The sequence below is a fragment of the Poecilia reticulata genome, linkage group LG19 (genome assembly GCF_000633615.1).
Source record: "Poecilia reticulata strain Guanapo linkage group LG19, Guppy_female_1.0+MT, whole genome shotgun sequence".
Lineage (NCBI taxonomy): Eukaryota > Metazoa > Chordata > Actinopteri > Cyprinodontiformes > Poeciliidae > Poecilia > Poecilia reticulata.
The window spans coordinates 17667322-17690261 of record NC_024349.1 but is presented as its reverse complement, the minus strand read 5'-3'; the positions used below and the strand labels follow the sequence as shown (position 1 = coordinate 17690261).

At 39.6% G+C, this 22940-nt stretch overlaps 3 protein-coding genes across 7 annotated transcripts in view; all 3 read left to right on the top strand.

Annotated features, from left to right (window-relative positions):
* Positions 1–2894, top strand: part of hoxb6b (homeobox B6b) — a 4750-nt gene extending 1856 nt beyond the window's left edge. For 2 of the 3 annotated variants that reach the window (XM_017310936.1, XM_017310937.1), the window contains exons 2-3: positions 1183–1591; positions 2600–2894. In XM_017310936.1, coding sequence (XP_017166425.1) covers positions 1183–1591; positions 2600–2862 — 672 coding nt within the window. In that variant the 3' untranslated portion in view covers positions 2863–2894. Of the gene's footprint in view, positions 1–719; positions 1592–2599 lie in introns of those variants that run through there. The other variant, XM_008437440.2, reaches the window with a different exon arrangement.
* A 992-nt stretch (positions 2895–3886) lies between these two features.
* Positions 3887–5632, top strand: hoxb5b (homeobox B5b). The gene is made up of 2 exons (XM_008437441.2): positions 3887–4744; positions 5301–5632. The coding sequence occupies exons 1-2, from the start codon at positions 4072–4074 to the stop codon at positions 5546–5548; spliced, it is 921 nt and encodes a 306-aa protein (XP_008435663.1). The 5' UTR covers positions 3887–4071; the 3' UTR covers positions 5549–5632.
* Positions 5633–13250: 7618 nt separating this feature from the next.
* On the top strand, positions 13251–22929 carry LOC103481724 (homeobox protein Hox-B3a). 3 transcript variants are annotated; one of them, XM_008437439.2, is made up of 4 exons: positions 13252–13337; positions 16541–16593; positions 17502–17838; positions 21994–22929. In XM_008437439.2, exons 3-4 carry the CDS (start codon positions 17595–17597, stop codon positions 22560–22562), a joined length of 813 nt encoding a protein of 270 aa, XP_008435661.1. In that variant the 5' UTR covers positions 13252–13337; positions 16541–16593; positions 17502–17594; the 3' UTR covers positions 22563–22929. The 3 variants fall into 3 exon arrangements, with proteins under 3 accessions (XP_008435659.1, XP_008435661.1, XP_017166146.1); XM_008437437.2 differs by lacking the exon at positions 16541–16593 and having other exon boundaries at positions 13251–13337; XM_017310657.1 differs by lacking the exons at positions 13252–13337; positions 16541–16593 and having other exon boundaries at positions 17357–17838.
* Positions 22930–22940: the final 11 nt, after the last annotated feature.

Genomic DNA, 22940 nt, shown 5'->3' with positions numbered 1-22940 from the left:
TATATATATATATAAAGCGAAAATCTGAACCTGCTGCAATTGTTGCTTTGATGAATTTTGTGATGAATATTAGATATTCGTTATTTTTTCCTTTCGAATAAACTTAAATCATTATCATTTAACTGCGTGGATTGACTTGAGTATTCTTCTTTCCTCATTTATTTAGTTATTTACTCTTTTACTCTCCTGCTCAACTTGCAAAATCCGCATGTTTTCAACTGAGAGCTAAGGATTTGACCCACAGGGATTAAAACGAACTAAAAATCGCAACGATTTAGTTTTGTTTGATCTGCTGAAACCTTGACATTTGTGTTGCCATCAGGAGAACAAACAGTGAAACATGTGGCGACACGACGCACATACCTGAAACTTATCCCACCTTTTCTTTTATTGAACCTGTGTGATGGTCGTGCACACTCGGCCTGTGTGTGTTAATTGTGATGGGGATGAAGGTGGTGATGACGATGGTGGTGCTTGAGCGGGTCCTTCCTGCGTGCGGCTTCCTGCACGTCAGAGTTGCATCTGGACACATCAGCAGGGACGTGCACCTTTAGGGAAATGAAAGCGTGAGATGAGACCAGTCAGTTGCTGCTTGTTAAGTCGCTGCATTGAGAATGAAGTGTTTAATCACCGCGGCTCTGCTCAAAGTGGGTTAATTAATAGGGCGGAAGAGGAAATTGAGAGGGGAGAGCAAAGCAGAGATAATTGTTTTGGTTTGATTTTTTTGCTTATATATATATACGCGTACTTTGTGTCTAACAAATGGTGTGTCTCTTTTCTTTTKTTGTTGTTGTTGTTTGTTTTTGTTAATTATGCAATTCGGCGAGTTAAAGTGTGCCTTTATGTGAGCGCGCGTAAAGACCGACTGGCTCGAGCGCTTCATTTCGATTCACCGGGGACTCCTGTGCGCAACAAGAGCCCCCCATGGGTGCAATAGTGCAAGCACAGACGGCGGTGATTGGCCAGAGGTTGATCAGATGGTACACTTCCCCTCTGTATCCAGTGGCACCTCACAGCCCCCCTTTCAGCAAAAACCAAATCTCCGATAAAGTAATGGCAAAAGCACTTGGACTATAAAAGACAACAAATCATATTCCTCCGGAGTAAATACACCCCGTTGTCCACCCAATGAGTTCCTATTTCGTTAACTCAACTTTCCCCGTGTCTCTACCGGGAGGACAGGACTCTCTCCTGGGTCAGATACCGCTCTACTCCTCGGGATACACGGACCCGTTGAGGCACTACTCCAACGCGGCCACGTATGGCGCGGCCAACATGCAGGAGAAGGTCTACCCGGCTTCCTACTACCAGCAGTCGGGCGCGGCGGCGGCGGCGGCCATCTACGGCCGCGCTGCCGCCGGCGGCGGAGCGCCGTGCGACTACAACCCGGTGGGCACGTTCTACAAAGACGCGGAGGGCTCGTGCGCCTTCTCGAGCGGCCGCGAGGACCAGCCGCTGTTCGTCACTCAGGAGCACCAGCAGCGCAAGGCGGAGTGCGCGGAGCAAGCTGTCAGCATGAGCGGCAGCATCGACGACAAGTCCTCCACTCTCATCTACCCCTGGATGCAGAGGATGAACGCCTGCTCCGCCGGTGAGTGCGCGCGCTCCCTTTTTTTGTTTTACCTCTCTTATGTTAAAAATAAAAATAAAAAATATATATATGTTTTTTTTGTATCAACTTTACAAAGTTTAAGCACGCATGGTGGAGGCAGGATAGAAGACTAAATAAGGACTGCATGTGCAGATCTTCGTGCGCTTTCGCAGTTTTGGCCGCAAACACCGGACTGCACGCGCGCACCCAGCAACGCACGCACTGACTGGGCCTGCACCAAGCCCGTGTCACATGGTCCTTCTCAGATTTTAACACAAAAACTCTTCAAGTACCACATCAGAACAGAATAAAATAGAATTCAAAGACGTATTATTTATAGAATTAAATCGCAAATGTTCAGCAGCAGYATACACAYATATATATGTGCATGAACGAATAAAAACAAAGCCAACTGAGCATGYATGAAGTAAATGTTTTGCTGGCTGCACTAACAACAGAAAAATACACATGACGACGTGTGATAGAGATAATTTACAGCAGGTTGATTTTCATAAGTTACCCACAGTGCATTACTGTCAGAAACGTGCACTAGAAGATCTATAAGTTAAAATGTAAACAGAAGACACGGATCTCAGTTGTTCAGTTGCCTAAAGGAAAATAAAATGCACGAGGCAACGTGAGTTCACCCTATACTGGGTCGGTTTAATGTCATTTTTACATGATTCTGCATGGATGTGGGTTATATTGCGCCATTTTTGGGGGGAGAAATTATATCCTACTATAAAATATAGTTGTTGTTTTTTGTTTTTTTCAAAATGTCGTCTTAGTATGATATTTGCAGTCTGTTAAACGCATATCAAGAAAGAAAATATGCAAATATATTTCAGTCAAATATCTGCAAAGTGTCACCATGACCATCATTTTGTTATTTTGCTGTTTTATTTTATTTAAGCTAAATCTCCATTTATAGTTTTAATAATTTGCTGGTGAATTTTGTTTTTGTGCTTTTATTTATTTATTTATTTGTTTATTTTTGGGGGATTGCAGGCCCATTTGGCAGCAGCGGCCGCAGGGGCCGGCAGACCTACACCCGCTACCAGACCCTGGAGCTGGAGAAGGAGTTCCACTTCAACCGCTACCTGACCCGCAGGCGCCGGATAGAAATCTCCCACGCCCTGTGCCTGACGGAGAGACAGATCAAAATCTGGTTCCAGAACCGCAGGATGAAGTGGAAAAAGGAGAACAAACTCCTGAATCCCTCAAAGACAGCCGAGGAGGAGGAGCAGGAGCAGGCGGAGAAGAAGAGCTAAACTACAAAGGGGACTCTGAGATAAAAAAAAAACGAAGAAGAAGAAACGCTTGAATGTGTGCGTGCGTGCGCGCGTGTGTGTGTGTGTGTGCGTGTGTACACATAAAATGATGTATAAATTCTTTGTAGATATAAGAAGTGCTGCAGAAACCCCACGTTAGAGACGTGTAGAGACTTTGAGTATTTGCACGGTGACTCTGTCCGCATTTATCAGGTCCTCCTCTGTTTGTTTGTCCTTGTGCTCGTGTCTTTATTTTAGAGGACTATGCAACAAACCGCCAAACTGTAAATAAAMCCCAGCGTTTATAGTTCTCAGTGTTGTTACCTCATCACTATAGGCCCGCTGGGCGCCACCTTTATTTAATCTCAGTGCCATTAAAGCAGGTTTTTTTTCTTGTTTGTTTGTCCCTTGTTGTGTAGTTGCTCTGATGTGACTCTGTGATATAGTCTTTAGGCTTGTTGTTTACCGATGAGTTCAATTTGTACAAATGTTATTTATTGTTGTCTCACGTGTTCAATGCACATCTGGATATTGTGTGCAATATTTTCTTTAGGGGAATTGTACATATAATAAAATAAAGGCTTTTTGATGTAAATCTGCAAAATCTTGCTCTCGTTCTTCCTAAAAAAGTATTATTATTGCCCTCGTTATCATTACCGTGGCGTCTGTGCTGCCGCTCATGCCACCCATAAGGCCCATAAAATGATAAAACATCAAAGCAAAGAGTGAAATAAATTCTGGTTCGACGCACTGTAGCACAACATGACAACAGCGGGGCTGATAAACTTTCTGTTATGTGTTACCTGAGCCTGCTGTGGCCTGTTGTTATGAGCCGGTTTACAGAGATGATGGATGGACTCCGCGCGGCCTCGCAGCGATGCCGCCTCTGTCCAGCAGATGGCGCTCGCTGCCTGCGCGGCTCTCGGGCGCGCAGCGGGGAGGCACCATTGACTGGAGCCTAACGACCATTATTTCGTCATCATTTGTAACCATGGAGCATGAATTACCTCTTGAAGTCATCAGTGAGGATTTACGACTGGTCAACAAAGGCACGTGATTCCCGAGCGCTCTCCCATATTTGGCCGCATACCTGGCAAAGTACAGTAGGGCTTCATTGCTTATAATTCATGATTGCGTCCATAAATCGTGCAAGCACACAGGATTATAGCGACAAAGATCTACAAATCGAGGCTTTAAAAATCCAAGCAAATGAGCTCTTACTTTGTAAACTCGTTCTCAGGGCGCTATCCAAATGGCTCCGACTATCAGTTACTAAATTATGGGACTAACGGCGCTGTGAGCGGCTCCTTCAGAGACCCTGGCACCATGCACTCCGGGTCTTTCGGCTACAACTACAATGGCATGGACCTAACCGTGAACCGCAACAACACCGGCGGCCACTTCGGCGCCGTGCGGGAGGACGCCCGGGGATTCGCGCCGGACGCCCGCTACAGACAGACGCCCAACTGCTCGCTCTCGTCCCCGGATCCGGTGCCGCCTTCGTGCGCCACGGCCGGCCGGGATCCGCTGGAGCTCAAGAGCCCCTCTCCCCCCTCTGACCGGAGCGCGACCTCTTCATCGGGTGGCAACAGCCTCGGCAAAGCCGGGGGCGCGCACTTCGCGGAGATAGAGGACGCAGCTGCAGCAGCAGCAGCAGCTGCCGCCGCCGCCGCCGCCGTCGCTGCCGAGACCGAGGAAGGMGCGCACAGCAGCGGCGGCGGTGGCGGAGGAGGCTCCGGCGTGGCATCCAGGGCGCAGCAGCAGCAACAACAGCAGCAGCAGCAGCACCAGGAACCCAACGCCACCTCCTCAACTCCCACACCAAATGAGTGCCAAACGCCACAAATATTCCCCTGGATGCGGAAACTGCACATAAGCCATGGTATATCCACACACGTCTAATATTATTGTGTTTGGAGGGGATGTCACGCTGCCGGTGTGCCATTAATCTGTCAGGCGTTGCATGAGTGAGCAGGCTGGTGGAAAACAGGGCAGTATTTGTGAGATGTTTGTGGGCTTGTTTGCGTGTTTGTTTTGTCGGTGGAGGTTTATAAACCCACGGCTGAGAGAAAGAGAGAGAGAGACTGCTTTCATGAAATCATGAAATCTGGATTAAATGCGCGCAAAAGTATGGGGACGTGCTTTCTGTGAGGGCTGCAAATAGGAAAGGCGGTAATAACTGACAGTTTGCATGTGTGCATGCTTTCCCCCCCCCACTCTTTGCATCATCCCATGCTCCATCATAAAAAAAAGCCAGAAAAAATATATTTTTTTTAAAAGTAATAACTATAAAAACCATTAAATAAACTGGCAGTATCCTCCCCCTTTAGAAAGTTGTTCTGCTAATTTTCTGGATATTTTTTTTTTACTTTCTTATTTTTATTTTTATTTTATTTTTGTTTTGTGTGTGTGTGTGTGTGTGTGTGTGCAAAATGTAGATATGACTGGACCTGACGGGAAAAGGGCCCGAACCGCGTACACCCGCTACCAGACGCTAGAGCTGGAGAAAGAGTTTCACTTCAATAGGTACCTAACCAGACGGCGGAGGATAGAGATAGCCCACGCCCTGTGTCTTTCCGAGAGACAGATCAAAATCTGGTTTCAGAACCGCAGGATGAAGTGGAAGAAGGACAATAAGCTGAAAAGTATGAGCCTTGTGACAGGAGGCAGCGCCTTCCACAACTGAGCAACTTTTTCTTCTTGTTTTGTTTTGTTTTTGGGAGGCAAGGGTACAACAACAACAACAACAACAACAACAAAAAAGAAATAAACAAACAACAAAAAAAAACAACAAAAGAAAAGTGTTAATAAAATTCCCAAAAAAAAAAAAATAGAGAGAAAATTGATGAGTACTGTAAAGCTTTTGAAAGCGCAGCACCTTCCAGCATGCCATTGTGATAGAAAGAAGAAAAAAAAAAAGAAGTATTCTGTGGTCTTAAAATGCCATTTTTAGTTTACTGTTGTACTATCATAGCTTAGATGTCCTATTTGGGGAGGGGGTGGGGGGTGGTAAAAAAAAAAAAAGATGTAAATATCATTCTGGGAATTTGTCTCTCTTTCTGTCTCTTCTGTCTCTTAAAGTTGAGCTCTTTATTGTAACTTCTTGACGGTCTAACAGGAGTAAAAATCATTGTACAGCTAAAGAAGAAGAAGAAGAAAAAAATAATAATAATCCCAAACCATATGCTGCTCTTCATTGAATGTAAAGCGCTTTTAGTGATGGTTATTTGTGGCCAAAATCCATAGAAAAGTTTCATAAGCAAGCCAATGTGTAGCTCTATAGGATGCGTTGTGCGTTTATTATTATTATTATTATTATTATTCTAATTATTCTAATTATTATTGTTTAGAATAACAAGCAATGCAAGTGTATTCAACCTGTCAATGTGATGAATTTTTAGTGCAAAGGGTTATTCTGTGGATATAGGCAGTGATGTGAGCTTTTTGGAGCTTCTTGTATTTGTACGTGAACTCATAGCGCTTGAAAAATAAAACTTTCCCTCAGTTGATTTTGTGTGTGTGTGTGTGTGTGTGTGCAGTGAATTATCGGTTAGAATAAAAGCAAATAAGCAAAACTCCCTGACTCTTGCTGAGTTGTTTCTTTTAGCGCAGGAAGGCATATCGACTTTCAGCCAAATTAATGATTAACCCGTAAGGCGGTGTTGCGTTTTAAACGCACTTTTCCCTCCGTTTAAAGAGAAAGAGAAGACTTTTTCAGACTTACCTCTTCTGAACTCCCTGAAGCGAGACGAGTTTTGTTTGTTTTTTTGTTTTTTTTTTGTCCACGGGAGAAATCCTGATCAAATCCATCTCTCATAATAATAATGATGATAGTAATAATAATAATAATAATAAAAAAAGAACTTCTTTGGGCTTAAAAGGTATATTGGCAAGGCAGAAGTTGGTAAAAAATACCTCCTTACCAAAGATTGTAAAGGCCTATATTACTTACAGACTGTGAAAAGTCACGTGAGGTCCATAAAGTTGGTTTTATGGTTTTGGGGAGTAGACAATGTACTATATAATTCACAACCTTGAATGAAAGTGACGGCTTAACTGCATGGATGGGACTGCAAAGGGTGGACTTGGGAAGGAAGAGATTGTCCAGTCATGTTTTTAGTCAGTTTGAAAGTGTTTATTTCTTTATTTTTATTCTAGATTCAGTCCTTGGTACGGTCTAATAAACGTAATTAACAGTTATATATTTTTAAAAAAATATTAAAAAGTTATATTTTGGACGATTCTGTTCAATATTTCTAATTTGAAATACTGTTAATTTAACAACTGGACTCACTTAAAAAAAAAAACATTTTCAACCAACTTACCCAACTAATTATTACAAATTATTAAGCAAATTTTGCTCACGTGTTTTGTTCTCTTCTTTCTTAAAGAAATGAGTAACACGTTTGTGTCTAAGAGATTACATTAAAGATTAAATAGCATAAATATTTTTATACATTATTTTTTGAAGGAATATACCTAATAATGTTACGCTGCTTTCGTAAAACAAACGCCTCATTGACCAACAGAGAGCAGAAAAGCTGGTGTGTTGATACATGCTGCATTATGACTGAGTTTATCAACTTTGTAAAAGTTACAAACTGTCGAAGCATTTCTAACTGAAACCTTAAAGCTGGTTTAAGTAATGGAAGTTCAACTTTCACTAAAAAGTAGTTACGTAGCTTTGAATGGCCATTTCAATAAAGTAGTTAGATTCCCTTGAGCTTTTTAAAAAGTGTAGATCAATTGAAAACATTTATAAAGTTTTTAAATATATTTGAGCAAATTGGCACCTTTTATCTGTCAGCTAAGCTGAAGGGCAACAACAGGTTTGGAGTTAGGAAGCTCCGCTTGCTAGCATGATGTTAGCATTAGCGCTGTCACTTTGCTAGTACCCAGAGCTAGGTAAACTTTACTGGTTTTCTATTTCTTTTTATTCTAACAAGGAATGTTAGCCTCTTTTCTGACAACCACAGCTAATATGTCCTGCTAATTGACAACATTTACATCACAGTTAAAAAGCTCAGGTTGGTAACTCGTTTGGCTTTAGCATGCTAAATAGCACTGTTAAAGCTTTGATATTCTTATATTTTTTGCTCCAACACGGAAAACATCTCGACCACAAGTTTCATTACAGTATGTAATTTTTTTTTACAAAGTTGGTATATTAATTCATAACACAACTTAACTTAAATAAACAAATCACGTTCATTGATTGCTAACTGAGAACAATGACGAACTTAGCTAATGTTTAACTTCAAATTTAAAACCTACGTGATATTTGTTTCCAAAAGGAAGCTGTTGATATTGTTAGACTTGAGAACTCCTTTTACAAAGTTGATTAAAAAAATTACATATTAAACTAAAAATTTATTTTTTATAGTGTACCTTTTAAGGAAGAATACAAAAAAATGCGTTTCCCACACTCTTACTGTGTGAGAAAACGGTATGGCTGATATGTTTGGCTTACTAATTAAAATAAAATACAGATACCTAAGCAGATTTTAACACGTCTATTTCAGTCAATAAAGATCTTCTAACTCGTGCTGCTCCATTTTTGGCGCATCGGTAAATATTAGCAATATTTTTTTTTTCCSAAATGAGAAAAACATACATACTTTATTTTCAACGTCACAATAAAAGTTGGAGGAAAAACAAACCTCTTTAAGCACAATCGGGCTGCCAGGGAGCGAACTTGAGCGGGTGATTTATGCCTTTCCGCGGAGTCACTGAGCGGCCAAAGGTGAAGTCTCGGACAACTGCGAGCTGGACTCAGGCTGAAATCCCAGCCTCAACCCATCGCGCATTGTCTAGCAACCAATAATAAAACATAATGAAGGAAGTAGGAGGCTGTATTACCCAACTAATTTCAGGTAAAAAAAAAAAAAAGACAGGAAAAAAAAAGTTAAAAGTAGTGGTGGGCTATATATGAGTTCCAGACATTTTCCACATATTCATAACTATTAAGTGGCAATTTAGCCAGCGTAATGAGTATTGCATATTGATAGGGGTAATCTGTGCCCGGATCTCATGCATAATTCATTGAAGCCGGGATCATCGGCGGGTCAGGAGACGATAGACTGCAGCCACAGATGCGTCAGGAGGAAGGAAGCGCGCTGCAGCCAGACTTTGCACTGTCACTACTCCGAGCCTTAAGAGTGCTGACAAAAGGCTGCTTGCGGAAAAAAGGCGAATTTTTCTATTTATGATAGTTAATACTGACATATGTTTTTATTATCAGTGACATTTTTTTAGTTTGATAAAAAAAAACAACCTCCAAACAAAAAACTTAAAAAAGAGAATTAATTGCTTGTTTTATTTATTATGCTTTAGAATAAAAAAAACATATTAATGGTTTTTAATGTTATTTTGCTCTTTTTAAACTATCACAACTATTGTCATTTCTACAGTTTATGTTCGTGCAAAACTGTATAACTTTGTCAGAAAAGAGCATTTAACTTAGATTTACGTATCAAAATTAATTTGATTCACTTTTGCTTATTTAAAAATGATGATGATGACAAAGCAGATGAAACAAATGTCACCTTGCACATTTTGTGGTGGGGGGCTGGTCGGTTTTACGTGCGCTGAACATCTGTCTGTGTGAGAGGGAGCTGCTGTGATGCAGCGGTTCTGCCAGCAGAGGGCGCCTCAGACCGACCGCGCGGATGATGGATGAGTTTGTTTCCCCTCCCTTTCAGGTCAGGCTCTTATCAGCCGTAGGTTACCAAGCAGAAGCAAGCCGGAGTGGCTTGTTGGTTAAGTCTTTGGCTTCAGCGGTGTAAATAAAGCTTCTCTGAGCTGCGGGATGCTTCTGCGGATTCTCATTTGTTTTTAAAAGAATAAGCAGAAAAGATTTATATTTATTGTTTAAAACAAACAATACTAAGCAGTAATAAAGGGCTTGCATTAAAATGAAAGACTTCTGCACTTCAAACTGGCCGTACATGGACGATGAATAAATAATTAAATAAAATACTGTGCGCAGTGGCGAAATGGGAAGATGATGAAGTGAAAGAGCGTTTCGAAGAGACACGAACAAATATTTCATCGAACAAATATGTTAATATCTCAGATGGATATAATAAATATTCATAAAGGACGTTGCCTTGGGGAAACTTTGTTTATTCGCTGTCAGCCGTACCCTTTAAACTAGAATCACTGGATTATGCACACAGTGCTTTGCTAAAGTATTCCTACCCCTCTGACTGTTTCACAGGCTGCCTTACACAGACTTGGACGGATCAACAGAATACATCATAACATTATGAAATAAGACTGTAAAAGTACTTATTTCCATTCTTCCATTTAAAATCTGAAAAGTGTGGCATGTCTTTGTATTTAGCCTGTCTGAGTCAGTATTTTGTAGAACAACTGTTTGCTGAAAATAGCCACAAGTTGCAGATTTAAAATTTGTGGTCATTATCCTTTGCCAAATTGCGGCACATCAGTCAGATTACTTTAGATTAGATTAGATTAGATTAGATTAGATTATTTTTCAAGTGTTGCCTCAGACGTTATAAACTTGTGTTGCTCAAAAGGAGGAATTCTGCCTCGATCTCAAGAGTGTTGCCGCCTTCAACAGGTTACCATCAAGGTTTGCCCACCATCTAATCTAATCAACTCTGATCAGTTTTCCTACCTGTTGAAGGAAAGCATTGTCACAGCATAAGGCTGCCACTACCATGCTTCACAGTGGGATGGTCCGTTCAGGGTGATGTGTGTTCCTTTTCTGATTCACAAAGCATTCGGCATTTAGACCAAAGAGTCACACTAATCATCTCATCCAACCTGCTGTGGGGGAAACTGTACATGTGACTACTTAAGACTTTCTTTCAGTCCTAGAGAGTTATAGTTAAATAATAATAGTCCAAATCTTCCTGTGGTACTGAAAACATTTTTGCTCTTTCTATCATAAATGCTCTCCATGCCTGGCATGCCAGTTTAAGTGAACAGCTGTGTTTCAGGCTAGCGGCACCGTTTCTTTCCACGAAGGACTCAACAGTGCTGTGAAATATCCAAACGCTTGAGTTATTTTTGCAGAACTTTACTGCTTTAAACTTCTCCACAGAACTGCTGGATTTACACTGAAAATACATTATATAGAGGTGAATTCTGTTTTGGACTCTGTTTACTAATCAGATGACTGCGTTGAATTTTATATATGTGTAGCAGGATAAAAGGGGAAGGGAGATAAAAGCATGAGCTTGTTAATAAATAGAGAAACCTGTGTATAATTTCCTCTCACTTCACCATTTTGTTTTATTTTGTGTTGGTCTACTAGATAAAATCCTCCAAAATACTAAAAAGTTTGTAGCTGTAATGTGATAAAACGTGAAAAAGTTAAATTACTTTAGTGAGGCACTGATTTGTGGGTGAACCAGCACAACTGAAACAAACGTTTTATTAAGAAAGATCAAGAATACATTAGTATAATTTTGACAATAAATGCCCCATTGTTGCTTATAATGAATTCCTTTTAATAAAAAAACGTACCATTGCTGAATTGTCTGTTTATTAACAGATAAAGAGCATTAGACTATTTTGTGATGTAAAGTTAACATATGGACCCTAAATGCAGTAGATCATTTATTAATGCTTTAATATATTTTACAACTGAATTATTTGTATTAAGCCTTTAAATAGAGCAGAGCTACTTTCCATCTTTAACAGGTGACATCATGTATTAGTGTGTTTTATTAATGTTTATATATTTCTAACCTGTGATTTTGTTTCTTAGTCTGTGTTGTTATTAGTTGTGTCTCATTAAAAAACCTATCTGTCACATCAACAACTTTTACACCTGTTTAGACTTAATTTATAACTAGTTAAATAACAAAAGATGATTTGTGTATTCATTCAAACATTGTGTTTTTATATTTTAAACAGCATTAATGCAGAATTAGTATTTTAAGCATTACATTTGTATATTGCATGCCCTCATCAGGTCTTTTCTGATGTGACATAACATGAGTGTTAGTATGTTAGACCACTTAGTAACCTTTTTATAAACATTCCAAACTCTATGAATTATGTTTTATTAATACATGGTTAACATTTATGGATCAAATGTGTTAGGAGTGATGGATAACGAGTAGTAGCTCTTTAACTAATACTTAAGTAACATTAATAACATGATTTTAAAATATTCCCCTGTAATACATCTATATGAAAATTTCTAACCTAATGTTATTTTTTATTTGAAACTTTATTGGTGAGTAAATACCATTTTAGGCCTTTTATTAAAGCCTAATTAATATTAATAAGAGATGATTGAGTGTGATAGTCTTGTTCATATGCTTGTGTTTAAGATTGTTAATCTAAAATTATATATTCAAAATTATAATAACATATAATTTTATCAGCAGACTATAAGTTAGGCCCTTTTCTAATACTTATCTAAAATTAATAGTGTCATATATAACAAGATCCTTTATTAACTCTTATTTAACATTTCTGACCTAATTTATTTTTATTTTATAGCTTTACAGCTATCAATAAATTGATTTGCCAATTTTAAACCAATGTTATTATTATTTTTATTTATTAGTGAATAAATGCCATATCAATTGTTTAATTAACTTTTTCTTTTTTGTCTTTTTCCTGGCAGCTTGGACAAAAGAAGAGTGGGACGGGATGCCTTATAGTGTCACAGGGAAATTTACTCCATGAAAGGAAAAACTCCGACATATTAATACACATTTATAAAGTTCTATTGTAGGCATTATTCAATTTATTAGTGCTTAATTAACAGTCATAAGAGAAATTTGGATTTGATGAAATGTTCATTCAGGTTGGTTTGTCAATATTTATTATTGCAGAATAAATGAATAAACCAGCAGGAGATTTTGCAACAACCAAACTTCATTTGTCAGATCTCGTATTGGCAAGCATGTTTGCTTTTTTTTTTTTTTTTTACAATTTGCAGTTTTGTTACATGATTTACTTTTTTTCAGGTTTTTGTCAGCAGAGACAAATGACATTGTCACCTGTATTCACCCTGTAGATCCGAATTTGTGTAAACATGAACAGAGTCGCAAATTCCCATCTTGGGGAGCATGCAGGCGCCGACGCCTCAACTTCAGCGGAAGACGAATAAAGGAACCTAACAAGAAGCTACAAACTTTCCAACATTTCTGCTTGAGTTTATACTAAGCTGTAGGCCATCAGTGGAGTTTTTTCCCCCCACTTTTCCCCTCCCCTTTTCCTCTCTTTCCTTTTCTTGCGCCACATTGTTAGTGAATATGACATCTGGGAGAGTTGCAGGGCGAGCCTTGAATGTGGTCATTGTTCAGCACATCATTTGTCACGTCCTTTCTGTCTGTGGCCGAGGAGGAGTTGCTGTTTGCTGGGTAAAATGCGAAGAGGCGCTCGACCAAACGGCTACAACCCCAGTCAGTCGGCTGGAAGGAGAATCTGTCCAGAGGAGAGGAGAGGAAGATGACGAGAGGAAAGAGGATGACTGCAAAACAGAAGTAGGTTTGCAAAAGTGTTTTCTAACTCGTTTGGAAAGTAAATTACAATCTAGCTTACAGTTAAATGAAATTAAATAAAACAATTATTTGATTGTCTTCAGTTTAATTTAAATCACCATTTTCCACGCTGAAAGTTTTACAGACAATTAGGATCTGGTTGGCAATGCCATTTAGTGCACAAACCCTTTTGCTACAAATATTCTTGTAGGAGTTACTGTCTAACTTGGAAATGTTGTAAATCTGTTTATTTGCCGCTCTTAAAAGGCTCCGAAAGTGGATCTCTGCGTTGCATGTTTATCAGTGCATTAGTTTATTTATTACCTTGCTTGTGTTGTCGGTGGGAAATTGAGTTGCTGCCACTGTTGATTCAACTGTCCCTGGATTAATTCAGAGCAATGAATCGCCTGTGCCTGCAAACACGTGGCTGCTCTGCAGCTAACTGACAGCGGCGGAGGCTGCRGAGAGCTGCATTTGTCAGCGGGCCCTGCAGACTGGATGGAGGCTGCTGGAAAGCGCCCGTGTCCATCARACGTCAGACAGTGAGGTGACGAGCTCAGGAACGCTGACTGATAACTACAGTCTGCTMAGCTTYGAGTGTGTGTTTGTCCAGAGCCGGCCTAAGGCATACGTGAGCTAAGCTTCTGCTTGGTGTCCAGTAGGAGACCAGTCCTCAAGCGTGAACACAGATTCCAAAACTTCACATTCTTGATTACCTTTAGCCTCTATCAGCCGACTTTTGAATTCACCTTACAGTTTTCTGACGACTAAATTCTTTACAATTCGATATTTAAAGGTATTCAGGGTTTGAAGCACTGACAGCTCAATCARTAGCAAATCCGTCATAGATTCACACAGTCGCGATAACAATTAAATTTGATGACATCATTTCTGACTTTTGCTCCTGTGCTGGAGTCAGGGGCGTCTCCAAAAACGTCTTCAACGGGTCGCCAGACGGGGGCCATCTCACAGAACATCAMAACCGAAAGCCACAGCAGAATTAGCAGGGGCTTTACCGCGACTTTAACGTGTGTTTTCGTAAAAAGATATATKTTAAAACTTCTTGAACTTCCTCTGTTATTTTCTCCGGCTTGGGGGGAGGAGCAGTTAATTTCTAGGGGTAGCCATTGACCCCTGTGACCTCCTGGTGGTGCTGCCTGTGGCTTTACATCACACTGTAAATATCGGTCAGAGAAATGGCATTTTCTCCATTTATTTACTGCTGTTTGTTTAATAACTCACGCGAAGGGAACGAACCTCATTCTATTATTACAATATTTATAGTAATCCTTTTGACTTGCTAATAAATTGGCAGAATCTAAAGTGTTACATAGATTCTGCTTTGGGCCCCATAGCTTGAACCGCCTCTGTTCGCACTAATAGGAAGACAACTTTTATTTRTGGGTCCCACATGAACAGGAAATGGTTGAAAACTGGGATTGTCCATGGAAACTTGATGGCTTCGTGTGAACTGACTCGGTAGGTTTGACACCGGACATTTCATTTTTTGGGTCATAAGTGCACATTCCTCGTTTTGAACTGCTGAAACCTGCACAGAGGGCCAAGCTTAATGAGTCCCGTACCAGCCGCTCATTGTGAGCCAAGGCGCATTCAGTAGCTGCCCATCCAGACCCACATGGGGCCCGCATACACATGTTGACTGGGTATCTATACAGAATCAGATCAGCAYATCTACACCGACGCCATCGCCCTCCCAACAGCCTCCGCGTCCTCCCATACATCAGCAGGCGGTTTATTTTCTAAACAGCGCACTCATTGCTGATTTTCTTTCTGTTTTTATGGCAGCTTTTATAGGCCATCAGCAAGACGTATGGATTATTGACCAGTCTGGCTGCGAACACATGTTTCCCGCAGTGCATTCAGCATACATTTTAGGCAAACACGTTTCRTTTTTGATTTTATTTGGGGGGAGTTTTAATGTTTCAGGGTTAAACCAAAAGCGATAAATTGAACTTTGCGTTCGTGTCACGAAACAAGAGCGTTTATAGGATCGACACTGTGTTCGCTTTCTATTGAACGTCATAAAAAAATGTTTTTTTAAAAAGCCCACAGAATAAACTGGAAACATGACGCACAATGCAATCCATTAAATCACCATACTATTTGTATAATTAGTAGGTTTATTTGTACAATCTCAATTCTTATTCACTCTTAACAGTAAGCGTTTAATTGTGGCATATTTCGCAAAAATGTTTACTTTCCACAATACAAGTCTGTTTGGAGAAGATATCATATTCTGATGTTTGTTGTGTCAGATTGCTCTTCTGTTTGATCAATTTCGCTTCGGAGATCAAAGGCACCAATTTGCATTAATTAACGCTATACGTGGTTAAATATTACCTCCAGGATCCAATTAAAACCACGGAGCAAAAAAAAAAAAAAAAGTAAAGAAGAGAGGATCAAAGCAGCGCCGATCGATCCGCTGCAGCAGCAGCAGCAGCCTGACTGTCACCGTGGAAAGCCAAATCAGCAGCAACATTACAGTATCAACTTCTTTCTGCACGGAGACTTTTTAATGGACGCCGCTGCGCCGGCCGCCTCTGCTCTGTCTCCACTTTAGTGCTCTGAAATGGGCCCATCTGATCACTAATTTAAATTAGAGGATGAGGAGACGGGCTCGTTATGGAGAGCGTGTCTTTCTTCTTCGGCCCTAAGCGGGAGGCCGTACACGTAGGAAATATTGATTATAAATAAATAAATAAATAAATAAATAGATTCAGACATAAAATTCTACTAAAATGCCTTAAAAGTAGTTTCTTTCAGAAGGTAATGGTGTTTAAAAAAATATCTGAGATGTTCCGTCTCCTTTTTCTTTAAAAAAAATTATTCATGTCAAATTGTTATTATATTTCTGATACAAAATCCCTTTTTATGATCTTATCGCAGAGCTATTCCCATAYATGAAACCGAGCTTGCATGATCAGCAGAAAGAGCTTCTTTTTTTTTCCCCACGCGCGCGCACACATACACACTCACACACACCCACGCAGTGTGCAGATTAACAGCGCGCGCAGGGCGGTCTGAGCTGCAGAAAGAAAAAACCCGTGTCCACTCTGCTGCTCTTCACCCCTCATCCACCTGCACCTCTTTCTCTGCTCGGGGTTTATCCTGACCTGGTTATTTTATTTTACTGTTTTTTTTTTTCTTTCTGGTTTTTTTTTTTTTTTTTTTACTCGCTCCTGAAGGTGTGAGGAGTCCTGCGTGGTTTTTGTTTCCCGCGCCGGAATGAGCGCTGAAGGTAAGGCAGCCGAGCTGTTGTGCCTGGGTTATGTGTCTTTATGATTTACGAGCCTGACTCCAGCCGCGGTTCAACCAGAGTTCATAAAGCTGCATGCCTCCAGACTTATTCTCTCTCGCTCACTCACTGCATTTTCCTCTCCTCTTGCTCAAAAATAATTTGGTTTTGTTTAATTTCGGAAGAAGGGCGAATTTAATTTATTTTTTTTTCTCTCTCCTCTCTCTCTTTCTCTTTGGGACGCTGCAGAAAAAGATGGATTTTTATCTCAGTTCGGGGCACAAACCGTGCAGCTTCTGCAGCACAGTATAGACATTTGTATAATTTTGCATTTGATGGATGAGTTTTTCAGCAGATTGTGATATAACATTTAATTTCCCCCCAGCCCCCGTTGCAAACAGAGAGCTATTCTTTAACAGAACAAAGGCTGTTATTTTTAAGGCCTAATGTAATGCCAAGGAAACACCGCGGAGAACACAATAAAGCCTCGTTCATTTTTAAATTGATTTTCTATAGAAATGTTATGTAATTCTTTTTTCTTTTTTTTTTTGGCCTTTTTAAAGTTTTTATTTTTGTATAATAACAGATAGACACGCATTCAGAAAAACAGACGTCGTTATTTCTTCCCATCGATTTAAATATTATTTTACCCATATTCTAAAAAAAAAAATCAAATAAAATAAACAAAAATGAATAAACGCAAAACGAAGGATTTGACGTTTTGTTTGTTTTTTTAAAACTTACTTATTATTATTTTATTTATTTTTGTGTGTTTCTCAACCAAAGTCCTCGTTTTGTCTCGCAGCCCTGCTTGCCATTCATGTCAGCTCACTATTGAGTTGATAAGATGGATCATTTAATCTCCTCCCTGATTCAGTCTTTCTTTTCTTCTCCCTCCTGGATCCTCTCAGGCCTGAAGCCTTCGGCTCTCTGGAAACCTGCCATGTGACATTTGGCTGCCAGCAGTGCACCAGAAGGTCAAAGGGGGCCGCGGTGCACATTTCATGGAAATGCAGAGCAACATCCACCGCCACAGTTGCAGCCACCCTCACGGATTCTTCAGCGAGTCTGTGGATGGTGCGTCTGGCTTYGGGGGCTCCCGTCAACCCCCGACCCACCAGCATGCGGAGGAGCTTCCGCGGAGGTCCAAATCGCAAAGCCCCAATAAGTTTACAACGAGCAAAATGGTTTTCTCCTGGATGAAAGAGTCGAGGCCCTCCAATCAGAATCCCCACAGGGGGGTTGCAGGTCGGTATGATACAAAACACAGACAGCAATTGGCTTAAAAAGGCCTTTTTCCATTTACACCATAAAAGAGAATTTTTGAATTACTTCATTAAAATAATTAAAATKGTGGTTAATTWATTTTTTGGAAAAATGTCTTCAGTGACAAATCCACATTTTAATTAGGATTTARCAGAAAACGTYGATTCAGRTGTTGGTTTGATTATTCTCATTTGTCCAGCAGAGAACAACAATATTTGGACTTCATGGAAAACACTGCAGCYGAGAAGTTCTATGTATTGAAGCAACAATTTAAGTCTATATAGCCTAGAGAAAGCAGACTAAAGTAGTCTTATCAACTTCTTAACCATAATTGTAACAATTTTCARRGATAAATTATCTAGTCAGTTTTACCTAAGACGATCTGAACGACAGCTTTTTGCATTTGTTCCTCATAATCGACACTCACTGCATGACAAGGCGCACTGCTAATGTACAATGCTAATGCTAACAAGGGAATCGAACCCTCAACAACCGCGTTGAGAACGTCACCCTCTGCACATGGTGCGCGCACACTACTAAACTCCCGTTAGCTAGCTAGCTAGTTGTCCAGCAGAGAACAACAATATTTGGACTTCATGGAAAATACTGCAGTTGAGAAGTTATATGTATTGAAGCAACAATTTAAGTTTATATAGCCTAAAGCAGACTAAATTAGTCTTATCAACTTCTTAACCATAAGAACTTGGTAAGACAATGCTAATGATAACAAGGTGTCGGTTCTGTTGACATTAGCATACATTTGATTTAGATTGATGTTAGAAAGAAATTAAGTTATATTTGAATATTTTTTTTGAATGTTGTTACTCACCAAACTAAGTTGAGTTCTAATTTTCAGCCTTTGCTCTGATATGCCACAAATAAGACATTCCTTCTCGATACCAGCAGTGTACGATATTTTGCTTGCAAGCTTGACTGTGGCTTGCAATATAGCATTATCGCTAAACTAGTTACAGCTGGATGCAAACTTTTTCAAATCCACTCTAAAAAAGTGGTAAATGAACATTTTTTCTAGCAGTTTCAGACAGATCTATCAAATTATAAGCAGCGACTTAGAAACTCAGATTATTAGCATGCTAAATGAATGCTCATTAGCAATAAGAATTTGCTAGCCACTTTGACGCAAAACAGCACTGTCACTAAACTAGTTAATGCTTGACAAAAAAGATTAACATCTTTTCTAACAAAATAGCATTGGTCTTTGAAGGTAACCACAGCTAAAATTTGCTATTCACTTACAATGACTGCCTCAGGKTTTGAAAGCTAAGTTTGCTAGCAAATTTGACGTTAGCATGCTAATTAGCTCTGTTGCTAATTTAGTTAAAAGTTTCATAAYAAATCTTCTCAATCACAGGTCTCATGACAATTCTTATTGCTTCTTAAATCAATATATTTATTCAYAATCCAAACTATATAAACAGTTTTAGTGTTTTTTCCAATATGAGAAATGAGTACAGTTAAAACGGAACCATCTTCAGTTAAACTCTAATTAAATCATTTCTGTTTGCTTCGTTACAACAGCAAAAGTAAAAGTAGCTGATGAAATGTAACTATTATTGCTCATTATAGGTAYAAACTATGTTTGACTAAGATATACATTTTACATGTTAATATGTGCAATACCTTCATTACTATAGTAAAATGAACGACACAATTATAGCTGTGTACATTACTTTTACAAACACTTTWCTGTGCCTTAGTCACAAAGAAGCTTTTTATAACACCCAAAGGCAAAACAGATGAGCAAAAAATAATCAAAAATAGTTGCAATCCAACCTAATTTATYTTAAAAAGTGTCTTTTAGATGTCAGGTTTGCATAGTTTCTGCTCAAAAGCATTTTACATGAAGTAGCCAAACAAAAATTATCCAAATTGTTCCATCAATTTTATTTTTTACATCTTAACAGCCAGTGTTATTACTGCTAAATTAGCTTAAAAGCATTTGTGTCCATTCAGTATCTTCTCAACAAGCTATAGAGGTACTTTTGTGTTTTGTTTTTAAGGTTTAAGTGGTCAGCTGGTTATTAATTATGCTGTAATGAGGCACATAAAGAAAGAGGTCATTACACATTAGGTTAAGAGGAATGTTTTGATGTTAATGAGAGAGAATTACATCAAAGTAATAGCCATCAAACCAAACAAACCTAAAGCAGCAACTACTACACTGATAATGAGAATAATAAAATAATCACAATTAGCAAACATTCCTTCATTCAAAAGTTTAGCATAATTCTGGCATCCATTTTGGCCTTCAAAAGAAATGTTAATGACACTCTGCTTTTACGATTCCCAAGCCAGATTAACCACCTTTTATTTATTTATTTATTTATTTACTTTTGCTGTTACTCTTGATGTTGTGTATATGAATGTTGTGTGACAAAACAGAATTAACACATGAAGAAAAACAAAAAACATGAAACAGCTACAAAAAAATATAGTGGCTTCAGTATCTAAAACCTTTAAGTCAGCACTTCTAAATTAATGCAAAGGCCCACATAGACTTTAAATTCCACAAAACGACACAACATTGTATCTCATTAAGGGATCATCCCCCTCAATYCTCAGGTGAAGTTCTTTGCTTTAGTCTTATTAAGCCTTATTTGTAGAAAATATGAACTAGAGTGGCACAATGAGACCTCGCTGAATCTTTGCAAGAACTGAGCCGGCCTAAGTAAAAAGCAAACTAAGCAGCTGCTTAGAGTCTCTGAGCCAGCAGGGAGCTCTGATTAGGTTTCCAACATTCTTTTTTATTAGGATGTTAGTAGTAACTGTGCAAACAAAACTTGTATTCCTAGATATCTTAATGGTACAACATTTAAAGCAGTGTTGTCAGACCTTGAATTCAATTGCATAAACTTCAAAAGTAGATATATGAAAAAAATAAAAATCTATGAACGAATTGTTTTTCAAGGATGAAAGAGTGCTTTCTGTTWCAAAACTGTTTCATTTGATGTTTCTAAAGCACTTTATAACTTGATAACTTGTAAACCAATAAAATAATATTTATATGATTTAAAAAAAACAAACTTCATTCCAAGTCCTTTTTTTGCAATATACAAAAAAATATATATCTTTTATTATTTGCACTAAAAATGGCATGTCAGAAACGATTTCCTCCCCTTTCATCAATCAATAAAGAAATATTTTTTTTCTTAGTTTTTGACATTTGCATTTTACCTTTGATGATGTATTTTTACACCAACATGTTCAGGCAAAAATGCCTCCACTCCATCACCCTAACTTTGAGCTTCCCTTCACAGATTCTCATTCAGAATCAAGTCAGGACTCTRGATAGCCATGCAGTCATACTGGGATTTTTGATGTTGTCTCCATCTAAACGGTTCCTAATTCTAAAAAAAAGGAAAAAAAAGGATTTGAAATGAAGGATTTGAAATGCTGCGTTTTCACAAATAAAGGTTTCATACATGCCAATGTTTTAAATGATCTCTTTTCAACATTAATTAATCCAGTTCTGACCGTTTTGTACCCTTTAGTGATCTTTCAATCAGATGCCAGCGTTCACTCTCATTAATAAGCCTGCCAGCATTATTTTAAAAATATAACATGCACAACACAGGAAGTGTTCACTCACGATTGGCAAGCATCCAAAAAATAAAAAATAAATAAAATTAAGGTGCATCTAAAAAGAAAGCAAAGTACCACTGTTAGAACCTAATATTTTTTATTTCAAGTTGTCAAATAAAAAGAATTATTTATTTGATGCTCATCTGAAAGATAACCCTTTTCCTTCAAGCCACCCTGTGAAGCAGTGGCGCCCTGGATGGGGAGCCTTACTGCCCATATCAAACTCCAATATTCAGAATTAGTATTTCTGCTTTTTTTAAATTTTTTTTAATTGGTTAGATTTTATTTCACATGTTCAAATAAAACATTCACAACTTGTTTTTCACGTGCCAGTGCCTCTCATAGAAGGGGACSCCTCTGTTTCACCACGTTAGGACGATACTTCCACTTTTGTATAGCTTTCCCGTCCTATTTCAAACACAGCGGTCAGTTGTTAACCTGCTGTGGCCTCCTCTGAAATGAAGGACCACATTGAACCTTAGGACACAAACCCGTAACTGTTGCTGTTGACAGGACATCTCTTTGGCTCCGCAGATTGCGCCGACAAGTCTCCCTSCTCGAGCCAGGCCTCCAAGCGCACGCGCACCGCGTACACGAGCGCGCAACTGGTGGAGCTGGAGAAGGAGTTCCACTTCAGCCGCTACCTGTGCAGGCCGCGGCGGGTGGAGATGGCCAGCCTCCTCAACCTGAACGAGAGGCAGATCAAGATCTGGTTCCAGAACCGGAGGATGAAGCAGAAGAAGGACCAGAGAGAGCAGGGCCTCACCGCGACGAGCACCAGCTCCTGCTCCCCTCCGTCCTCCCCCTCCGCCGCGGGCAGCCCCACTCTGGCGAGCCTGGGTTACGTCCATCTGGGTGCTGATTACCAGCCGCCCTCCCCTCCGCTCAGACAGCCCCAGCAGCAGGCCTACCCGGTAGGATACTCCAAATGTACAGCCCCGAGCTTCACGCACGACCCGCACTTTGACACGGCGCAGTACAGCACGCAGGACAGCACCGCAGACTCAAACCAGGGACTGGACGGCCACGGCGGGTCGTACTTCTTGCAGGCCTGCACACCTCAGGACAGAATCATGCAAGCGCCCAAACTGACTCATCTCTAGGATTTCTGCACGCAACGCTGATAATTATCCACTGGTTTTCGAAAAGAAGTCTTGATTTATAATTAGCATATTCGGATTTATACTTTAAGCATGCTTCCTTTAGCTGCGGTCAGTCCATCTCAAAAAGCTCAAGATGCACATAAATACAACTTGGTATTTAGGCGATTAAAAACAGATCATGTTAAGGTTCCAACCCATTATGCATGGTCTACAAATTAGAAGGAGAAACGCGATGCTGAATGGCAAATCCTTTGTTTCCTTTTAGTTAATTTCTCTTAAGGAGCACCTAAACTCGTGCTTAACTGCAGGGCCCGTTTAGGAGGACTATTCTGCGAGATCCCCACATTATTTTAACTCCTAAGCAGAGAAGAGGGGGTG